The 23,780-nt window shown below is 37.0% G+C and overlaps 1 protein-coding gene across 17 annotated transcripts in view; it reads right to left on the reverse strand.

Annotated features, from left to right (window-relative positions):
- Positions 1-23,780, reverse strand: part of RPS6KC1 (ribosomal protein S6 kinase C1) — a 217,618-nt gene that overhangs the window by 91,426 nt on the left and 102,412 nt on the right. For 14 of the 17 annotated variants that reach the window (XM_007988470.3, XM_073011515.1, XM_007988469.3 and 11 more), the window contains 2 exons: positions 10,103-10,218; positions 1,650-1,742 (listed from right to left, as the gene is read on the reverse strand). In XM_007988470.3, the coding sequence (XP_007986661.2) occupies positions 1,650-1,742; positions 10,103-10,218 (209 nt within the window). The remainder of the gene's footprint in view (positions 1-1,649; positions 1,743-10,102; positions 10,219-23,780) is intronic. The other 3 variants (XM_007988471.3, XM_007988476.3, XM_073011513.1) reach the window with 1 other exon arrangement.

The raw sequence follows: 23,780 nt of genomic DNA on the forward strand, positions 1-23,780 counted from the left end.
CTCAAAGTCCCCAGGCTCAGGGGATCCTTTCACCTTAGCCTCCCGAGTAGCTGGGATTATATACCCAGCTACTTTTTCTATTTTTTTGTAGAGGCAGGGTCTTACCATGTTGCCCAGATAGTCTCAAACTCCTGGGCTCAAGTGATCTGCCCACCTCGGTCTCCCAAAGTGCTGGGATTACAGGTGTAAACTACAGCACCCAGCCAAGAGCCCTTATTTAAACAAGCCTGAGAGACTAATAGCTATTACTAGGACTACAAGGTAACTTACTTACACTTACAGTATAGTAATGAAAGGCCATACTTTGTCAAAGAAATAGAGCTAAGAGAGGGGGCAGACACTGTACCTCAAGAAGGTATACTTGCCTGCAAAGAAATCTGAGAACCTAGACACTACTCAATTACTATATTGGCTTCATCTACTCTCAAACTGAATGTTTTCCAAACTGGAAAAGCCACAGAAAACATGGTTATGTAAATATTTCAGGCTCTTAAAAAAAGAAAAATCCTACAGCTTAGAATTTTTTAAGTTCAAAATTCAGTAACATGAATTTGAGAAAAATGATCCTTGCCAGAACTTAAGACACTGACAGTTTTATATAACATCCAACTTAATGTTCCCTTGGGAAGGCTTCAAACTATTACTGTCTAAATTGCTAGAGAATATTACATATTGTTCAATTTTAGCATGGACTCACATGCATACTTTACAAATACTCAATGAATAGTAAATTAAAAATGAACATTAAGGTGCTTCATAAAGAACAGTTAATGGTGAAAAAATATCTAAAGTAACCTATCCCTTAATAGTAAATAAAGCATTTTATTTACTTTGAATGGTAAAGCAGTGGTTGAGCAAATATACTTAAAACATAGTTTGTTGTCTGTGGCTTTTAATTTACACTTGTAAACCATCTGATAGGAACAGTACTGTTAACATTTGGTGTGAGATGTCACCAAATTTGCACATACACAATGGCAGATATCTCTGTGAGGCCAGTATTTTTACCCCCAAAATTGAAATGCACATGTGTGTGAAGTGAGGGGTTAGTGTACTAGAAAAAGCACAGCTTTTGAGTCACAAAAATTAACATTCAAATCCCAGCACCATCCTAAATTAGCTATGTGACTTTGGGCCAAGTTATTTAATCTGATATAAACATCACTTTTCCGCCAAGATGCAAATAAAATTTAAGAAAGATTAAGTTGCTTCATATAAAATGCCTAATATAGGGTCTGACACATAGTAGGTGCTCAATAAATGGTAGTTATAAGGGGATTCCACTTTTCTTTTTGACCATTACAATGACTGTATTAATTAATGTTGAACAACTACTGGCTCACAATTGTAATTAAACACAAAGTACATCTTTACTCTGCTATAACACTTTTATAAAACCAAATCCCTTACTCAACTGAATGCCAACAAATATGCACCTTCTCCTTTAGCTCAAATATATTTTGCATGACCTTACATGAATTGCTCAGATAAAAGCTTTTTCTCTTCTGCTTTTGTTATTTTAAAGTGCAGATGCATTTGAGTCATTTTCTCCTTTTGTTTCATATCCTTAAGATCCAAAGCTTCAAAGACAGAATGTCAGCATGCAGTCGATTTATAACTGAACTCTTGAAGAGACACTGAAGAATTACCTTGTCAATCACCCCAAGGACTCTGAAGGCCTTCAGCTCCTCGGCAGGGCTCCTTAGGTTCCAAGGGGGCCTTGAACTTAGTGATCCTGGAGGCTAATGGAAGATATCAAAGATTATACATCAATCAGGGAGGTACTTGAAGGAAGGCTGCCTGCTGAAGCAAATGCCAGGCCAAAGGAAAGTAAATTCATCATAAATCAGAGAATGGAAAGATGAAAGGAGGAAGTTTCTGTTTGTCTGTAATATAAAATTTTTAAAAATAAAAACTGAAGAAAATCAAAAAGAAAAAGCAAGAAAAAAGTTGCAAGTAAATAAATCATAACATTGAAAAAATTTTTAAAAAGAAAAATTAATGAGCTGACAGTTTCTAGAGCAATAACTCAATTCAGACCATACAGCTATCATAAAACTTTGTAACAAACGGATAACTGGGCCAACAATCAATCCCAGTATTATATTTACCCCAGACACCTCAACAGTAATTTGGAAGTGGGGGAACTAAAAATAATATAATAATAAGCACACATGGGAAGGGAGGGGCACAAGCCATTCTCTCTCATCATGAAGCTACAGTTCTATAATTGTTACTTTATGTATTATGTGTTTTCAGAGGGACTGGTCCATCCAAATTCAACCAGAAAAATTACCAATAATGGTGAAAAATTAAGAAGCTTCATCATATAACCAATAATCACTAAAACTGAGCCTGCTTACAAGATGATTTACAAGAGAAAGAAATTTTTCTTCAAATATTTGAATATCTGTGATGTGGAAAACAGTCTGTTAGCTACACACAAAAAAAGATTTAAAAAATCAGTAAACATAGGAAGGAACATTTAAATTCTGCACACAATTTTAAAATAATCCCAACTTCCATTTATTAGTTTTAGTTTTTCTCTATCAGTAACATAAGCCATCAAATTAGACAAATTCTAAGGGCACCTCCATATGACATTTACAACTATAAAGTACTGCTATATTGATCCTATATTAAAATGCAAAGGCAACAGGAGACACAAAGCCTTATTACATACTTAAAGCAGACCTTCTTGCTATCAAAAATCTATTAGAATACAGAAGAAACATTCTGATTCTATGAATTGAAGATAAAATATCCTGATCAAACACCATGGTAAGGGAATTACTGAGATACCATTTTTGTCCCTGTACAGACCAACATCACCAGACAGGCAGCTCCTTGAGAATAGAAAATGTGTCTTATTCATCTCTATATTCACAGTGCCTTGCATATTGCTAGTATTTAGTTGGAAAATATGAGGGAGAGCAGAAATGAGGAGAGCAGGGAGAAAGGAGGGAATCTTGGAAAATTAGGTGTCACTTACAACTGGGAAAACTACCACTTGTGAAATTCTCTAAAAGCAGCAATTCTAATTGTTTTCCATTTTTGTTTTGTTTTTAAATTTAGCAAGAAAATAATAATTTAACTGTACCTGAAATGGTGTTTAAGTTTTAAAAGAGACTTTTTATTTCTTAAAGATGCTTGAGAAAGTTGGTGATAGTGACAATTAGACTAGATAATAACCTTTAAACTAAGGGGAACCTTTTTAGGGATATACAAACATTTAGCAAGGTATTTTAGTGTTATAATGTAACAGCATTCATTATATTCATTCAGTGTATACTCATTCAGTGTATAATGTAACATTATATTCATTATAGTCATTCAATGTATAATGTAACCAACATGTAACAGCAATAGTCTTTTTTTTATTTTTATTTTTTGAGATGGAGTTTCGCTCTTGTTGCCCAGACTGGAGTACAGCAGCTCGATCTTGGCTCACTGCAACCTCTGCTTCCCAGGTTCATGCGATTCTCCTGCCTCAGCCTCCTGAGTAGCTGGGATTACAGGCACCCACCACCATGGCCAGCTAATTTTTGTATTTTTAGTAGAGACAGAGTTTCACCATGTTGGTGAGGCTAGTTTCGAACTCTTGACCTCAGGTGATCCACCCACCTCGTCCTCCCAAAGTGCTAGGACTGAAGGCATGAGCCACCACACCTGGCTAGTAGAAATAGTCTTTTCTATCTTCTTTTACATTGTTTCATCTCTATTCTTCACCCCATACCAGGTGATGCAGCTACAGGAAGTTAGTATTATATAATTCCCATTTTACAGATGAATAAAGGGATTCTCAGAATGCTGGAATGTTTTCTGTGGTCAGAAAGAGAGACAGTGGAAGAACTCCAACTACTATTCTAAAGCTTGCAGTCCTTTTACTAACCAACACATTCTGAAAATTAAAAATTCTTTTCTGCTGCTGCTTCTTGATACAAGAACAAGTAAGAACTGTTTGTGATTTTAGCAAAAGAAATGCTAAGGAAAAGTTGTAAAGAGGGAAAAAAAGAATACTTTAAATGATCTTTAGTCCACTACATTTGTCTTAGAAAATATGGCCAAGTATCTCCAACATCCCTATCTCCTATTTATACCTTCTTATTCACAGATGTCACTGTTTCTTTCGGTTTCCAAAGAAAGTTATTGGTTCACTTTGGCAATTTAAAGAGCAAAGAAAGCAAACTACAAAATCTCTATCGCATCTTTCAACAAATAATTACTGTGCACCAACTATGTGCATGATAACTGAAAGGGCTATAAATCATCAAAAGGCCCAGTCTAACCTCAAGAAGTTCACCATTTATTTGAGGAGATAAGACAAATACATGAAAAGTTAAATAACAATAAAACATTATCTTAAAAATATGGGACTACACAAATACATCATTAGTGTATGAAAAACTGTGATCTCAGAAAGATGTGGGACTAAAGGTGATTTTAAATGTTATGTGGAAATTAGATTAGGAAAAAGTTATTCTATACTGTATACAACTGGAAAGCATTAGCCTGGTGGGGAAAAGTTATTCAAATTGGAGAACAGAAGAAAATAAAATTATACACTTAGGGTCAGTTTTCGCAGGCCTTGAATGCCAGGAAGAAAAGTCTTAACTATACAGTCTCCGAAGTCTAGACAACAAGTTTTTCTATGAGAAATAACCCAATGAAAACAGTGATTTAGTAAGGTTACTCTTGGAAAGACGTGAATGGTGAATGGGGAAATTGAAGGGGAAATGACCAAAGGCAAAGTGATCATTAAAGTTCTCTTTCTACTTTAACCATCTATAAAAGTTTGAGATCATAGAAATGAACAAAGAAAGATCATGAAATAAAATCATCAATAAAAAAAATTGTATTTCTCATATGTAGTGCTTAAACTGGGTAGAATCCTATAGATCTACTCCTTTCTTCAGATGGCAAAAGGACATACAAATCCACAGAATTTTAAGAGCAGAAAGAGACCTTAGAGATCAAGTCCAACTTTTTTTTTTAGATGAGAAAACTGAGACGCAGCAAGGTTAGCAAAAGTAGGTAATAGATAAGAGAGGATTAAATCTTACTTATGAAATAAAAGAATGTTGTTAAGGGAAACTCGGCCCATTGCGCTATGAAGTGCAATGGGAGAAGCAGTGTATTTCTAGGTAATATGATTGAGTTCCTTGATGGAAAAGTAAGATTTTCACTTATATTTATTAGCTATTATAGCAGAAGATGCCCAGAGAGGCAAAGAATAGTTGTATTCATCTATACCTGGTATAGATGGGAAGAGAGACAAGGGAAGAGACAAGAATACATGATGACCCAACAATCTTCAAAAGCAGAGGTGGCAAGTACATATCGTTCAACTGGTCAAGTCCATGGCAGGAATCTCTGCTAATCCCACAGTCTCACAACTCTTCTCAATACAATGCTCCTGGCAGCCACTACTCATGGATTAGAATTGGCACACCAGTTAAAACCCACTTACTATTGTTGTTCTCGCTCTGTCGCCGAGGCTGGAGTGCAGTGACACGATCTCGGCTCGCTGCAACCTCGACCTCCCAGGCTCAAACGATAGCCTTGTGCCTCAGCCTCCTGAGTAGCTGGGGTTACTGGCATGTGCCACCACACCAGGCTAATTTTTTTTTTTTTTTTTTTGTATTTGTAGTAGAGACGGGGTTTCACAATGTTGGCCAGGCTGGTCTCGAATGCCTGGCATCAAGTGATCCACCTGCCTCAGCCTTCCAAAGTGTTGGGATTACAGGCCTGTTGTACATTCTTTAAAAGGCTCTGTTTCTGTTTGGGGATTTGTGTTTGAAGTTGCTGTTCAGCCTGCCCACTGTCTTTTTCACTTGATATTATTTCCTGTTCTCAATGAGCTCTCTCTATTCTTCCCAATCTGTTGGTGCAGTACTTCTTAAATTTTAATGTGTATGTGCATCACCTGATGATCTTGTTAAAAAGAAGATTCTGATTCAGTAGGTCTGATATTCTGCAGTCCCACCAAGGTCTCAGGTGATGCTGATGATGCTGGTTCACCAACTACATTTAAAAGAGGGTTACTTACTCCTCAAATAACCTGAGAGAGAGTAACCATTATTGCAGGAAAATAAGCAATCAAGGGCAAAAGGAAAGTACCACAAAGAGTGTATCAAGAAACCACACTCTGAACTCTAATGTCTAATTATGCCAGAGCTCCTGAATTTGGCTTCATCCATGAATTTTTGGCTTTGCAAAGACTTTCATGCGCAATCTACCAACCCTAATACCCAGTCTCCTGAGCCGCACTAGGTCACATTTCAAGCCTGACACTGAATTGCAGACCTATTACTGACTTAAGCAAATGTCTCAGTGAGGGCAAATTTAAAATATTTTCTAAGGAATAATGGAATAATATCAATTAATAATACAAGCAAACAAAATGCACAATAGAAAAACACTTTCAGTATTATTATATCAGTTGCATTCAAAATCTACAAATATTCAGGAAAGGTATACATTCTACATATTAATTTTCATTCACACCTTGTAACTGCATAAAAACATATCCACACTTTAAAAACTACACAATATTTTGTTCTAAATTTAGATCATTTCTTGTATTTTTCTAAATTTGATCCAGAGTTTCAAATTCCTACAGCTAAAAAAAGCAAAAAAACTATTCTAAATCTTTTCCAGGGAGAGCCTCTTTTAACATTAATTCTTAAATCATTCAGTGTTGTCTAAGATTTATTTTTTTAAAAAAGAAAAAAAAAGAAAGAAAGAAATCTGTCTCCTTCAGTTAAGATTCAATCTTTACTTCAAAAAAAACCTCATTTCTTTTTTTTCTGAAACCTGCTCCTAAATTTTCTTGGAGCCTTTTAGTAACGAAGTAATGAAGAAAAAGAGTAAGACAGTGCTTTTTATCCTTTCTGTACTTTTGCAAAAAAGACATTAACATGAATGACTGGGAAACTTAGAACTTTTGTATTTACTATACAAGGATCTTTAAAGTTCAATAAAGCAAACACTTAAAACATCACAGAAAACCTGGGTGGAAGGAGTCATGACAGACTGTACCAAAGGAGAAAACAGTAATTAACAAAAATTTAAAAAGCAAAAAAGGGTTCCTTTATTGTCTTAATCAACCAGGCTAGAAAGAAATGTTTGCACACTGATTCCAGAGAGAAGTAGTATCTGCTTTGCACCAAATTTGAGCTAAAGGAGCCTTAGAAATCATTTATACAAATCCTCTCATCATGTTGGTTGAAATTCAGGCCCAAAGATGGTTAAAGAAGTGGAATAATAAATGCACCAAGCTAATCACAATTCTCTGGAAGACTCTTAAATTATACATAAGAAAATAATGAAGCATGCTCTTGGCCAAAAAGGGCCAGGTTTAACAAAATAACACACAAAAGGAAAATTTAAAAAGCAAATGTTTACCATGAGAGAAAAATACTGTGCCTACTCTCCTCTAGCCTCCTTGCCTAAGAACTGAAAAAATCCTACATGTCAAATCAGATTCAGAAGGCACCTCTTTTTATCCTTTCTGACAGAATTTCCCATTCTTCTACATGGCTCTTACCAGTGTAACTTTGTTTGCTCAACTATGTACATATATGGGTCCTCAACTATGCTACAGGATTTGCAAGAGCAGGCTGTGTCATCATCTTTTGTATAACTCCAAAGTATATCTAGTTTGATTCTATATACAGTCTTAACAGATGCTTAATGAGTTAGTGTATAATCAAATGTAATCACCTTTCCTATATTAGATCTCTTCTGTTTTATTCTCATTAGCAGTTATACTTGAAGAAATTCTGACTGATATACTTCATGGTTTTATTCTTCTATTCTAAACTATACAGGAGGCTCAACATACTTATTTACCTAAGAAATTATTGCTTCATAGACATGCCTATAGGAAACTAACAGGAATGCAAAAGTGGGAGGATTACGTAACTAAGTATAGGTAGACCATTCAAATTTAATGTTATAAGAATGAATAGAATACTGGTAATTTTAAATCCCTAAAACTTTTAGAATATTGGCCAGGCGTGGTGGCTCATGCCTGTAATCCCAAGCACTTTGGGAGGCCAAGGCGGGTGGATCACCTTAGATCAGCAGTTCGAGACCAGGCTAGCCAACATGGCGAAACCCCATCTCTACTAAAAATACAAAAATTAGACAGGTATGGTGGCATGCGCCTGTAGTCCCAGCTACTCGGGAGGCTGAGGCAGGAGAATCGCTTGAACCTGGGAGGCAGAGGTTACAGTGAGCCGAGATCACTTCACTGCACTCCAGCCTGGGTGACAGAGCGAGACTCCATCTCAAAAAAAAAAAAAAATTTAAAAATTTAAAACAATTTTTAGAATATTTATAAGACGTGTTTAGTAAAACAAGTTCACAGGGAATTATGTTAATGCTTTTATCAATGCCCCCCCCCCAAAATGAAATTGAGTATATACACATTAGTACTACACAGGAGGAAGGTTGCCAATCCCATGGAAAAAGTAATGTTCACATAAATATTCCACTTAAAAAGATAAAATTCAATGGCAAAAAAGTAAAGGAAGTAAATTTAAGAATATAATTAAAAGAACCATGATAGAGAATAGGATAGATTAGCAAACAGAATACAGACTAGAAGAGTCACCGTAATTCACAATCTGAAAATGAATCAGCAGAATAATGTCATTTAAAACACAATCATTATGTTAGAGCAACATAAGTATATTGCTTGCAAGCTGAAATACAATCTTTTTGTTCTACAAGACATGGTCAAACACAACATCAGAAATTCTCAGAATGTCTTACACTGATTAGTAGAGTTTTGATAACTGCTATCTTATCATTTTCAAAAAGTATACAAAGCATAAAAATGTGTGGGAAAAAGTATGTAAGGCGGTATATGAACGGGAAATGAAGAATGAGGCTAAAACTTAAGTTTTTGGCTTATGGGCTGATCTTTGTGCTAGAGAGGCATTTGATTTATGCGTATCTGTGTAATCCACATATGAATGATTTTTTTTTTTTACTTCATTTAATCCTAGTAACTACCCAGCAAAAAATTACCATATTCTCATTAATCAGATATAGAAACTGACATTCAGAAGTAGGATTAAGCATCTTGTCCAATCTTCTATGACTCCAAGTGGCAGAGCTGGATATGAACAAGGCTGCCTGACTCTTAGATCAATTCAGACAACAAACTATTTGGGAGGCCGAGGCGGGCGGATCACGAGGTCAGGAGATCGAGACCATCCTGGCTAACATGATGAAACCCCGTCTCTACTAAAAATACAAAAAAGTTAGCCAGGCGTGGTGGTGGCGCCTGTAGTCCCAGCTACTCAGGAGGCTGAGGCAGAAGAATGGCGTGAACCTGGGAGGCAGAGCTTGCAGTGAGCCTAGATCGTGCCACTGCACTCCAGCCTGGGGGACAGACTGAGACTCCGTCTCAAAAAAAAAAAAAAAAAAAAAACTAAACCCTTTTTCCCATCTCCAGAAGATACAATTCTTAAATGGCATCAGAAAAACTTAGTTTGATATAAAGAAAAAAATAACAGAAAAGTTTCCTCCAGAAATTTGCCAAATCCAGGTTGATACAGCATAAAAACAGTAATATAACCTGCAATGCTTCTAATGTTTTCAGCATTCATCTGCCTTAGACAAGTCTAGGGGAAGTCCCAAATAACCTTAACTATCCCTGCTAGAATTATGCTTTTATAATTTCAAGTGACCAATAGCATATACTTGTGTAAGTTATGCTTAAAATGAATAGCTTTAACATGAATCAATAAAACTGGAGAACAATTATATAAGAATCACAAGCTAACTTTAAAAAGTCCAAATACAAATAGATATCATAACAGTATAAATTACTGTCAATTTACAGATGAGGAAATTAAGGGTACAGTAAGAAACTAATAAAAGACCAAGAAAAGGAGAAAGCAAGTCTCATTTTATTCCACTTTTGGTGGTTTGCTATAATGCTTTTCTTTCTACCAACAACCTTTATGAAAATTATTAATAAAATTCAAAGAATCAAAATCCTATAACATTCTAATCACAAATAAAGCTGACAGACTAGACAGCAAAAAATCACTGAAGAAAATACACAACAAAATATGAGACATACCTGAGATACATCATCAAGTTGAAATTTCCCATAAAGACCAGAGATACTTTCGGCCCGCATGAGATACTCAGCTGTTCTTCTCTTCACAGCTTCTCGACGGGTAGGGCTTGACTCTCCTAAAAAAAAAATCTGAACATGTAAAAAATAAACTTTCTCCAGTTCAACCTGAAAATTAACTTCCTTATACCCAATGTGCTGCTTATTCACGTTTCTAACTGAAGAGATACTCAAAATTGGAAAAGACATGAAAGTTATTAATATCAACCAAGTCTAACTATTACCCCCCACTGATTTCATTTATCCAAATTCTAACATTCTCCTAAATATGTATTGATAGTTTGACGTATTTTAGTAGGAGTCAAATATATAAGAAATGTCTATCTGTAAAAAGCTCTGAAGATAGAAAGACTAGCCCTAGTCCAGACATTACACAGCTAAGCAACTCACCAAATAGGACCAAATGCACCATATGTTGTGTGTGTGTGTGTGTGTGTGTCTGTGTGTGTTTACAACCTTGGTTTTTTCTAAAAACCAAATCCTACAAAATAATGTTTCCTGATTTGCTGAAGTGAAATGAATTATAAAAAAGAGATAATTTCCCCCAAAAGACTACTAGTAGAACCCTCTTCTTATTTCTGCCTGGAACAGCATATCCTCCTGCTTCCGGGAAATGACCCTTTCTTCTTCCCATCATACTCTTCTACCACTTCCCCCCATCACCAACCAGGTGGTTTGAATGAAAGCTGCTTTCTTGTTTCAGATGTCAGTCCCTCTAATCACCAAGGTCCATTTAGCCAAGGGTGGGCCCCCCCTAGTCACAAGCTGAGCCAATCATAGAACCCTATCCTCCTGGCCACAGTTTAAGAAGGGAGGAATTGGCACAACACAAACTGGACTGTCTTTGTTATTCAAGCTGTAAATAAGAGGAGTAGGAACTGCCAACAGCCGGTTTCTGCCAATGCAAAAAAAGGCCAATGTGAAAAAACGAACTTGACTCAGAAAGCAGATATGGGAGACTTAAAAGGAAAACAGAAAGAAATCCCAGTGTTTTCAGGTGAACCTACATTCCTCTAACGTAACTGGCATCCCTGATTTCAGGCAAAGCCACATTCCTGCCCTTCTTTCCCTGAGGTAGTTCAAATTTGGATTTCCGCACATGCAAACCAAAGAATTCTGACTAAATACAGACCTCAGCGAAAAGCTGCAACAAAGTTGGGATTGCAATTTTGCTAAATAACTTTCCTTTCACACCTTTTACATTACAATTCCATCTCTTCTCTCTTTCGTGAGGAATTCACAAATATAACTGGTCTTGGTGGGGGAAAAAATTCTATTGCTTTTTAACCATGGAACCATCTACATTTATTTATTAACTCTCCAACTCCTCAACCCGCAATTAAAATGTCAGTGTACTTCTGCCTCTACCCTTACAATCTGCTTACTTCCTAAATGCAAGGTTTTAGAGGGCTTTTCTACTCAGTTGAAAAATGAGTATCTTCTGTGAAAATCACTTAAATAACTATAACATACTTTGAAGATAAACATGCCATATAATAACAGCTATTCACTATTTCTACACAATACTAGTCCTTTGGTTTAGGGTTTACTGTGTCTGGAGTCTGCTATTTCCATTCTCACTAGCTCTTCTCATTTCAGATTATGCCTTCCAAGCCCTAATTTAAATCCCCATTTAAGATTTTTGATTCACCTTAGGCTCAAATATAATAAAAACTATGGCAATTTACCTTTAGATTCAGTGTGTTTAAGCTTTAATAACATTTCAAAACTTGCTTCGTGAAAAAAAATTAACTCATCTCACAAAATAATTTGGAATTCGAAAATGCCAAGATACGGAACACCTAGTTAAAGCTAGAGTTAAAGCCATATTTTATAATCAAATTACTATTTTTTAAACTTTTGGTTTGTCTGCCACTTTCTAGGCAGTCTCCATAGAAACAGAGAAACAAGAACCAGAAGCCAGAAGTTGAAATGGACTCCTGCTGAATATGGTGGTTCCACTTCCAAGGAAACTACAATGAAGTGATAGAAATACTGAAAGGCTTTTTAAATGTAGCCTTATATATAGGCCAGGTGCAGTGGCTCATGCCTATAATCCCAGCACTTTGGGAGGCCAAGGTAGGCGGATCCCCTGAGGTCAGGAGTTTGAGACCAGCCTGGCCCACATGCAGAAACCCCGTCTCTACTAAAAACACAAAATTGGCCAGGCGCGGTGGCTCATGCCTGTAATCCCAGCACTTTGGGAGGACAAGGCAGGCAGATCGCGAGGTCAGGAGATCAAGACCATCCTGGTCTACTAAAAATACAAAAACTTAGCTGGGCATGGTGGTAGGCAACTGTAGTCCCAGTTACTTGGGAGGCTGAGGCAGGAGAATGGCGTGAATCCAGGAGGCGGAGCTTGCAGTGAGCCAAGATCGCGCCACTGCACTCCAGCCTGGGCGACAGTGCGAGAGACTCCATCTCAAAAAAACAAAAACAACAACAAAAAAAAACACAAAATTAGCCAGGCATGGTGGTGGGTACCTGTAATACCAGCTACTCACGAGGCTGAGGCAGGAGAATCACTTGAACCTGGGAGGCAGAGGTTGCAGTCAAGTGAGATCGTGTCACTGCACTCCAGCCTGGGTGACAGAGTGAGACTCGGTCTCGAAAAAAAAAAAAAAAGTAACCTTATACGTAAATACTATGGTTCCTTCCTCATCAGTCCCTTAAAAGGAGGTCATCATCACTGCTGATCAATAGCAGCATTCAAGAATAAAAACTATCTCTTGAAGATTTCTGCTCCTGGATGCTTATTCAGGTGTGTCAGCATCAGCAAAAAAAAAAAAAAAAGCTGACTCTATAGATTTCCAGGATATTTCTAACTAGTCAAATTATTGACAAATGTGACTTTAAACAGATTTTAATTGACTAAAAAATGTTTAATTAACTCTAATCTGCTTGATTTCTTGTTCTCCATTTTAAAATACGCACACACACAGTCCACAATGATTATTTGTTAATCATTCAGCTAGAGCAAGAATTTCTACTGGGCTTATGCATTCAACATAAAAAAACTTATGCATTCAAAAAAGAAAAACTAGGCTGTGGCTCACTCCTATAATCCCAGCACTTTGGGAGGCCAAGGTGAGAGAACTGCTTGATCCCAGGAGTTCAACACAAGCCTGGGCAACACAGCAAGATCCCATGTCTGTCTCTACTGAAAATACAAAAATCAGCCAGACATGTTGGTGCGCACCTGTGGTTCCAGCTAGTTGGGTGGCTGAGGCGGGAGGATCACTTGAACCCGGGAAGTCATGGCTGCAGTAAGCCATGCTCATGTCACTGCATGAACCACTGCACTCCAGCCTGGGGAACAGAGCAAGATTCCGTCTTTAAAGAAAAAAGAAAAGAAAAACTGTTCCCATTATTCAATAACCTTTATGTTAAAAAGTTCTGGTGTATCATAAAAGATGTCTTAATGTGGATTGTGACAACCTGTGTTTCTTCACCTTCTCAATTTCTGATCGTACAGGGTGATTATAGTGTGTGATCTCTGACAGGGAGTGGCTGAGGAGATGTGAGGAGAAAATCCAAAGTTGTTGATGAAATTTACAGAAACACTCAATTACCCATCCTGTGTTTCTCAGTGCACCATCTCTGACTTCAGTCACTAAGAAAAGTTTTATAGAAGGCATGGTATACAGATAACGGAATCCAGAAATTCTAACTTATCCAAGAAGCCATCACCGTTTGGTACCCTTCATTATACTACATTCTATTTATAAGAAATATATTCTTCTCTTTCATAAGAAAATTAAGTCTCAAGAATGTGAAATGTCTTTCTCAGTTACACAGTTACTTTAAGAGCCTGAACCTAAACCAGGTCTTACACCATACTTCAGGGTACTTGCCACTATCTTAAGCTACCTTTCAATATAAAGTACTGTAACTGAATTTGAATTTGATTATTCAACTGTTCCTGAATAGAACAAGAAAAATACAGAGCATGGGAGAAGTACAGGTGAGTATGGAAACAAAGATACAGAGAAATAAACATAAGAATTTGAGAAAGGTGCCTGTCAGGCAACAAAACAAAGTGGAATCAGAATGGAGAGACAAAGACAACAGACAAACATACAGGAGAACTGGAGCTACCAAGAGGTATATGTCATACCATGTAAAAGAGAATAGGCCTTTCTGGAAAAAACTAGTCTCTTGAACATCTTTATTACCCAAATATTTATTTGGAAAACAATGGCCTTTTCTCATTTACCCATTTAAAAAAAAATCAAGGGGCATTTTTACTCACGGAACTAATAAAATTCATTTAGCAACCTAGAATAAAAAATAGTTCTTCCAATTCTACCCTTAGTCACTAAAAAGAATATCACTAACAGCCTCATCATTTGTTTAACAAAAGAAAAGCCATGCTGGAGGAAGAACAAGCCAATGTAAACATCTTGAAAGACAATGTGTCTGTATCTGTGTTTCATAGGAAATTTTAAGGTGTTATTAAGAGTATTTTGACTCTATTTGATTTTTGTCACATGCACAGAACTTAATCCCCACATAAGACTCTACTTAGTCACATTTTATTATATTCTTATTTTCATTTCGCTACACCACAAATACTCTCCCAGTGGGCCCTGTGCTTAGTCGAGCATGCTTGATTTCATTCAGATTTATCACAATAGAAAGAACATCCAAATCAAACTGGGTTTGAGTTTCTGTTTGTTGCTGCTTTTTTGCTTTCCTTTTTTTTTTTAAACAACTTTAGTCACATAAAAGAAAACTCAGGCTTGAGATGGCCTTGGTAGTTATAGTTAGTTTTTTTTAAGTGCTGATTTATTACGTTTAATGGTGTTTTGTTCTTTCAGGTACAGCCTACCATTTCTGCCTTATGCTAAGTGTTCTGACAACAAAAGGCAACCTTGAGAAGAACAGTAATTTATAGTTCTACATGTCTACCACAACTCTGAAGCCATCAGCCTTTCCCTGTATAACATGAACCAGTCAGGTAATCTGATTTCCATTTGCATTTAGTCAACCCCCTATTAATGTTTTTTCAAAACCAATTTCATGTGACCCCTAGAAATTCAGAGAGCCACCAAAGAATAGTAAAAGCAAAAGTCATAATATTGATGCCCAAGCAATCCCTCAATTATGATTGTTTCAATGATGTTTAGCAGTTTTTCTGCTATCAGTAACACTAAATGAAAACACATATTATACATCATTATATCATAGAGTGATAAATACCTACAGAGACAGTGTTCTTTTAGACTCAACAATTTCTTTCTGCTCCCTAACCTATTTTTCCTTGTTATGCAATTTTAAAGAGAGAATCCAAACACTTATTTACTCCCTTCAAAATAACATTGCTGGCCAAGTATGGTGACTCACGTCTATAATCTCAGCACTTTGAGAGGCTGAGGTAGGAAGATGGCTTGAGCCCAGGAGTTTGAGATCAGCTGGGGCAACACAGTGGGACCCCACCTCTACAAAAAAATTTTTTTAATTCGCCAAGCCTGGTGGTACACACCTGTAGTCCCAGCTACTGGGGAGGCTGAGATGGGAAGATTGCTTGAGCCCAGGGGTTCCAGGCTGCAATGAGCTGTGTTGGCACCACTGCACTCCAGGCTGGGCAACAGACAGAGATACTGGCCAAGCAATAAAAATGGCCAGTCTCTTAGTGATGAGAAACTCAAACAATAATTTGCAGTCCAAACTCTTGTCCAAATAATAATAATAGCAGTCCCTTAAGTTTCTCTTGTTCTAAAGTCAAATGGCTTATAAAAAAATAAGATTAAAAACATCACAAAGAGCTAATGACAGACATCAAAGGAAAAAGAAAGAGCCAAAACTAAGGAATTAAAATTTTTCCTTATAAGAAGGAATAAAAATATAATCAGAGAAAATTTGGAAATGAAACTCCACATACATTATGAATTTTTAGTCTGCCATACTGTTAAATATGGAAAGTCTCCTGACCCCCAAAAAAGGATTCTGCTCATTGTTTCACTGGCCATAAGATACATCTTAAGAGAAGTAGCAAATCTACGGAAGAATCTAGAGTCCAACAATTGTTTTCTTGATGCCATGATATTAATTCCCATATTTTTCCTTTGAAATGATGTAAAGTGATCAAGAGAATTACTGATAACAAGCAGTTTATTATTCTCAACCCATGAAGTTTCAGACTCCTTTAATGCATCTCTACCTTAAAAATTAAATTGACTTAGTGTATTAATACATAGAATTAGAACAGACTCCATTCCATCTTTCTTCAAATGGCTGTTAACACAAACAGATATATCTCCATATTTAAACAATTCAAAGAATGAGGGCAGGTACAGTGGCCCACACCTGTAATCCCATCACTCTGGGAGGCCAAAGCAAGAGGATCATTTGAGGTCAGGAGTTCAAGACCAGCCTGGCCAACATGGGGAAACCCCACCTCTATTAAAAATACAAAAATTAGCTGGGCATGGTGGTGCACACCTGTAATCCCAGCTACTCAGGTGGTTAAGGCAGGAGAATCATTTGAACCTGGGAGGCAGAAGCTGCAGTAAGCTGAGATGGTGCCCCTGCACTCCACCCTGGGTGACAGAGTAAGACTTTGTCTCCAAAAACAAAAAGAATGAGTCAAGTAATACGCTCAGACTATATCACATTTGAAAACAATTTCAGAGTAACAGAGAAAATCCTCCCCAACAATTAACTTTCTTTATACAAGCCACCAGAGTGAAAATGTTCTCTACCATTTATTCCTGCCCCTCCTATCCCCTTTAAAAGATGCCTAATAGTTTCTGAGTTATCTACTATGTTCCAGGCACACGGTCATCTCAATGTTTACAGTCGTCTCAGCACTGTCATAGAACATTACATGTAGAAGATCTTCAATAAAATTTTGTTAAACAAATGAATGGATAATTATATAAATTACTTGCCACCACTATTATTATTTTTTTATTATACTTTAAGTTATAGGGTGCATGTGCACAACATGTGCAGTTCTGTTACATATATATTCATGTGCCATGTTGGTTTTCTGCACCCATTAATTCGTCATTTACATTAGGTATTTCTCCTAACGCTATCCCTCCCCCATGCCCCCACCCCACGACAGACCCCAGTGTGTGATGTTCCCTGCCCTGTGTCCAAGTGTTCTCATTGTTCAATTCCCACCTATGAGTAAGAACATGTGGTGTTTGGTTTTCTGTCCTTGTGATAGTTTGCTCAGAATGATGGTTTCCAGCTTCATCTATGTCCCTACAAAGGACATGAACTCAACCTTTTTTATGGCTGCATAGTATTCCATGGTGTATATGACTTGCCACCACTATTATAAGGTCTGATAACAATAACTTCATGCCTACTGATGTATCAATTACCTCTTTCTCTAACTTAAACAATAGCTACGTAAAATGCATGTCCGGGAAAGTATCTTTAATTATGGTCTTCATCATCTGTGTAGCTGAAATGCAAACAAAAGGAATACAGGTGAACATAGTCCAAAAGAAGCATGATTGGACTAAAAAGAGAATCTATATTTTGATTTAATTTTACGAAAAATTGTCATAACACAAGGAAAATACAGCACAGATACTCTAAGTAAGTATAAACCACTGTGTAAACAGAATGGTGTCTAAAAAGCTATCTATTTATTGTTTGACAGTTATAATTTTGAAAGGTGTATCCCTTAATATTTTGTAAAGGTAAAATATCTCTGTATAACGAGGCTATTTTTCAGATGAAACCCATTTTGAGAACACTAATGGCAACACAGTATGCTTCTGAGAAAAAGCAGATTTACAGTTTTAATACTTCATAAGACAGAAGAAATAAGCTGAACTGTGTAATTTACACATGACAAACTTTAATTATAAAGATATAACAAGCTATAAGTAATATAAAACTGCATAACTCAAGTAATTACAAAATAACGATTAACTCTTTCTCAAGGTGCCTAATACCCTGTCAGTACTAAAATAATAGATTTTCATTTAGGGTTTTTTGGTTTCATTTGGTTTACTTTAAAATAATCATAGATAATCACATTTCTTCTGATGAGAATCAAAAATTTTTTGAGTAATCACAGGGAATAAATCAGCCATCTCAAATGTTTTTAAACTGTATTGCTAAAGATATAAAAACGTGATGATACTGATGACAGAGATCGGCTAATAAAAAACACTTCGAGAATCCTCATCTGTCTCTCCGCTTTTGCTATAGAGCAGCTGTGCCTCACAGATTCACATGAATGAAAATATTTAGATGAGAAACCACCCACTTAGTTTATTTTCCATATGACTTTCCTGTAATTATTTTGTAAACTGTTCACACAACAATACATAAAAACATCTGCAAAAACAGGTAATTAATGTGTCAAGCCAAACTAATGCATTTTTTATGGTGTCCATGCTTCGTCAACTGTAATTATAACTCTTTTTTAAGCAAATGATGATGTGTTTGTTGCAATGTGCAAGTGGTTATTTTAGATGCTCTGTTTACTGTTCATAGAATCTGAATATAAAACTCCACAGCTACTTTACCCCACATCAATGCTTTACCTAGCTTTCTACTGAAGCAGGAAAGTGGCTCTCTTTTCCAAGCTATAATTTCCAGTAAACATTTTTGTCATTAAAACATGAAAACTCTCAACATAAAATCTGACACCAAAATAGCCAACAATTCAAGAAGCATATGCCAGGAAACTACTCATCCAGACTTTCTTCCTTCCGTGGTAACCCTGTGGGAAATTCAGCACTTTATGCCAATAGGCTATAGTACACTAAGTCTCCTGAGTATCAACAGAAGTTTAAGGGTTCATTGTTTTTTTTAATGATATAAAATCCATTCCATCTAGATCCACCAAACATATATCTTGAAATGACAAATGAAAAAGCAAATATACTGTTTTGCATATGAACTTTGTCCTTCTTGAGTTCTCACTACATGAGAGATCATCATAACCATTATTACTACTACTACTATTATATAATAAGTAATAGTGTATACCAATAATCATTCCCAGATGGACATTCCTGAAGGCCCCAGGTAAGTAATCTGTAAAGTTCTATGTTTCCAGAGCAAATTAAATCTAAGATTAAGGAAGAACTACAAACCTACACTAGTTTTCTAGGGTTCCTTCTCTTCCTTAAAAAAGAGGGCAATTTTTTACATATCTGTGACTACTAATTTTAGCACAGAAAAACTTTGGTAATAAACAACTTTCAGGGAACACGACTTTCTGTCCACATGTTTTCAAAAAAAGTTTAAAAAAAAAATACTGGAAAAGTAGCCCTATGTGTCCAAGTTTATTTAACTCTTTGTTTTGAAGCAAATTGTTCTAAATTGAGCTACTCCATTTGTAAGTAGAATAAACTAAAATTAATTAAACTTTGCTTTCCCTGAATATTAGCTACTGTGATGTTATGGGTATCTGTCTATCCCCACCTTGTTCCCACAAAGATTGGAAAAGTATTATAACAACTTAAATGAGAGTTTCCCAGCTGCCAAGCCTGAGTTTTAGGTCAAATGGTTATTTTGGGGAACCTGTAGGTGGGTCTGATCAAAACTGAACAGAGCCCTAGTTTCAAGAGTGCTGGAATAGGAAACACATTGCCAAGACAAGGCAAGAGAACAAGACAGATCTTACCTGTTAAGGCTAGTAATCAAACACTGGGTGAGAGTAGCAAGAAGTCACAATACTGAGTTACCCAGCTTACACATCTAAAAATGTATTTAATGCCATTTCAAATGGCTGAATTCTATACATTGTCAAACATTAAGTGTACATAAATTAAACATGTTAATCAAAAGCAGAGCTTATTTCTAAGACTGGATTTTTAAAAACTATACAGGATCTAACTATATCTGGTCTATAGAAGATACACATTGGTTCAAAGAAGCAACCAGGTTATAAATTTAAAAAATGGAAACATACTGTGCAAAAAGTAGTCATAAGAGAGGACAGCTATACCAATATCTGACAAAATCTATTTTAAGGAAAATAGTTACCACAGACAATAATAGACATTTTATAATGTTAAAAGGTTATATTAATCAGGAAACTGTAACAACTATAAACATGCATGTATCTACTAACAGATCTCCAAAACAGATGAAGCAAAAAATGACAGAAATAAGGAAATAGACAATTCAACAATACTCATCAGAGATGTCTCAATAATTGCTAGAACAGAGAGACAGAAAATCAGTAATAATGTAGAAAACTTGAGCGGTATTATCAACCAAACTTAATTCTGAATGTACAGAATACTCCACACAAAAACAGCAGAGTATGTGCTCCTTATAAGCACACATAGAACATTCTCCAGGACAGACCATGTACTAGGCCACAAAGCGAGTGTCAACACATGTAAAATAATTTAAGTCATGCAAACTATATTCACCAACCATAACAATTAACTAGAAATCAACAATAAAAAACTGGAAAATTCACATATATTTGAAAACTAAAGAATGCGTATCTAAAAAAATACATGAATCAAAGAAGAAACAAAGATAACTGGAAATTATTTCAAGCTGAATGAAAATGAAAGCAATATATCTAAATGTATGGAATGTGAAAGCAGTGCTTAGAGGGACACTAACAGCTTTAAACACCAACATTGAAAACAAGATATCAAATCGATAACCTAACTTTTTACCTCTTAAGATAAATTCTAAAATATAAAAAGCAAACCATATAAAAGAAAACAGGGAAAGGAGAAAAAAATGAAACAGAATATAGAAAAAATATAGAGAAAACAAATGAAATTTTAAAAATTAATTCTTCAAAAAGATCAATAAAATTGGTAAACTTTCAGGTGGACTGACCAAGGAAATCAAAGAGAAAACAGAACATACTCATCACTCCCAAACAATTTCTTATTTTGCCTTTATTTTTAAAGATATTTTCACTGGGTATAGAAATCTCAGTTGACAGGTTTTTTCCACCTTTTTCTCTACTCAGAACGATTAATTGTCATCTTTCTTACATTGTTTTCAACACGAAATCTGATGACATTCATATGTGTGTTCATACATGAATTGTCTTTTTTCTTCTGCCTGCTGTTAATTTTAAGGTTTTCCCTTTATCACTGGTTTTGAGCAATTTGATTATCATGTGCCTTGGTGTAGTATTCATGTTTCTTTGCTTGGGGTTTATTGGACTTCTTGGACTTACGAATAGTTTTTATCAAATGTGGAAAGCTTTCAGGCATTATTTCTTCAAATATTTTGTCTCCCCCTCTCCATTTTCACATGTCCCAATTCCATATACACAGAAATAGTTCTATAGCTCAGTGAAGTACTTTTTTTTTTAAATTTGTAAAAATACTTTTATCTCATTGTTTCATTTTGGATAGTTTCTATTGCTATGTCCTCAAGTTCATTAATCTTTCCTTCTGGAAAATTTAATCTGCCACAGATCACAACTTTTGTATTCATTTCTGACACTGTGGCTACTACCTGTAGAAGTTCACTTTGGTCTTTTGTAATTCTTCCATGTCTCCACTTCACTTTTTCAAGATAATAAACAAAGTTATAACAACACTTAAAGCCCTTGTCTGATCATTCTAACATCTATGTCAATTCCTGGTAGGATCAGAGTGATTCATTTTCACTCAATTAAGGGGGTATTTTTCCTGCTTCTATGCATGAATGGTAACATTTTATTTCATGCCATCCATTTTGAATTTTACCGTGTTGGGTGGTCGATTTTTTTTAACTACTATCAATATTTTTAAGCTTTGTTCTAGGATACAGTAATGGTTCTTGAACATAGTTTGATCCTTTTAGGTCTTGCTTTTACGATTTCAGAGAGTGGGGACGGTGGAACAAGATAGCAGAATAGAAAGCTCCACCAATTATCTCCAAGCCCACAAGAACACCAAGTTAACAACTATCTACACAGAAAAAAAACACCTTCATAAGAACCAAAAATCAGGTGAGCACTCATAGTACCTGGTTTTAACTTCATATTACTGAAAGAGGCACTGAGAAGATACAAAAAAAGCCGTCCTGAATTGCTGACGCCACCCCTGCCACCCTTAGCAGCAGCAGCATGGTTCAGAGATGTCTGTGAGAGCGTCTGGGGAGGGAGAACACAGCAACTGTGAGGTACTGAACAGCAACTGCTATCCTGTTAGAGCAAAAAGGAAAACTGGACCAAACTCGGCTAACACCCACCCAAGATGGGAGCATTTAAACCAACTCTAGCCACAGGGGAATCGCTGATCCTAGTGGTCAGAAATTGAGTGCCTGCAAACCTCACCAACAAGGGCTACCGCACTCTATGTCTCCAAGTAAATTTGAAAGGCAGTTGAGACCATAAGAATTGCAACTTGTAGGGCGAGTCCTGGTATTGAACTAGGCCCAGAGACAGTGGACAGGAGGACACATGGCATACTGAGACACCAGCTGAGGCAGTCAAGGGAGGGTTGGCATCACCAACCCCCTGAACCCCAGGCTGCACAGCTCAAAGCTTCAAAAGAGGTGCCATTCTTCCACTTGAGGAAAGGAGAGAAAAGTGGGGAGGACTTTGTCTTGCATCTTGGAAACTACCTCAGCCACAGCAAGATAGGGCACTGGTCAGAGTCGTGGGGTCCCTATTCCAGGTCCTAGCTCCCAGACATTTCTAGACTAACCTTAGGCCAGAAGGGAACCTGCTGCCTTGAAAGAAAGGACCTTGTGCTGGCAGCATTCATCACCTGCTAACTAAAGAACCTTTGGACCCTGAATAATCAACAACGACGATAGCCAGGTACTACACTGACGGCTTCAGACGAGCCTGTGAGACTTGCAGACTTTAGCTGAGACTCAGCACATTACCAGCTGTGGTGACTACAGAGTAAAACTCCTTCTGCTTGAGAAAAGCAGAGGGAAAAGTAAAGGGGACTTCGTCTTGTACCTTAGATACCAGCAAGGCCACAGAAGGGTGGAGCACCAAGCGGGCACTTAAAGTGTCCCAATTCCAGGTCTTGACTATTGGACAGCATTTCTGGACCTGCCCTGAGCCAGTGGGGAGCCCGCTACCCTCAAGGGTGAGTTCCAGTCCAGGCAACATTTACAACAAGCTGACTCAAGAGACCCTGGGACTTAAGAGAATGCCGGCAGTGTTCTGGCAGCAGTCCTAAGGCCTGGGGTGAGTGGCTATGGGGTAGGGCTTGTCTGCCTTCAGAAAATGGAGGGAAGAGTGGGAAGAACTGCATCTTGTGGTTTGAGTGCCACAAGAGTGCAATACAACAGAACACCAGGTAGCCTTCTACGGTTTTTGACTCTAGTCCCTGACTCCCCGACAGCACTTCTATATCCATGAAGGGGCTGGGGGCCTTCATCACCCTGAAGGGAATGACACAGGCCTGCCTGGCTTTGCTGCCTGCTGACTGCAGAGCCCCAGGGCCTTGAGCAAACATAGGCAGTAGCCAGGGAGTGGTTACAACAGGCCTTGGACAAGACCCAGCACTGTAATGGCTTCAGGTCTGACGCAGAGCAGTCATAGTGGTGGGGGCCCCAGGGGTGCTTATGTTACTCCACCTCCAGCTTTAGGTGGCTTAGAACAGAGAGAGAGACTTTATATGTTTGGGAGAAAATAAGGAAACAACAAGAGTCTCTGACTGGTAATCAAGAGAATTCTCCCTGATCTTGTTCAAGACCATCAAAGTAGCTG

The sequence above is a fragment of the Chlorocebus sabaeus genome, chromosome 25 (assembly GCF_047675955.1).
Source record: "Chlorocebus sabaeus isolate Y175 chromosome 25, mChlSab1.0.hap1, whole genome shotgun sequence".
Lineage (NCBI taxonomy): Eukaryota > Metazoa > Chordata > Mammalia > Primates > Cercopithecidae > Chlorocebus > Chlorocebus sabaeus.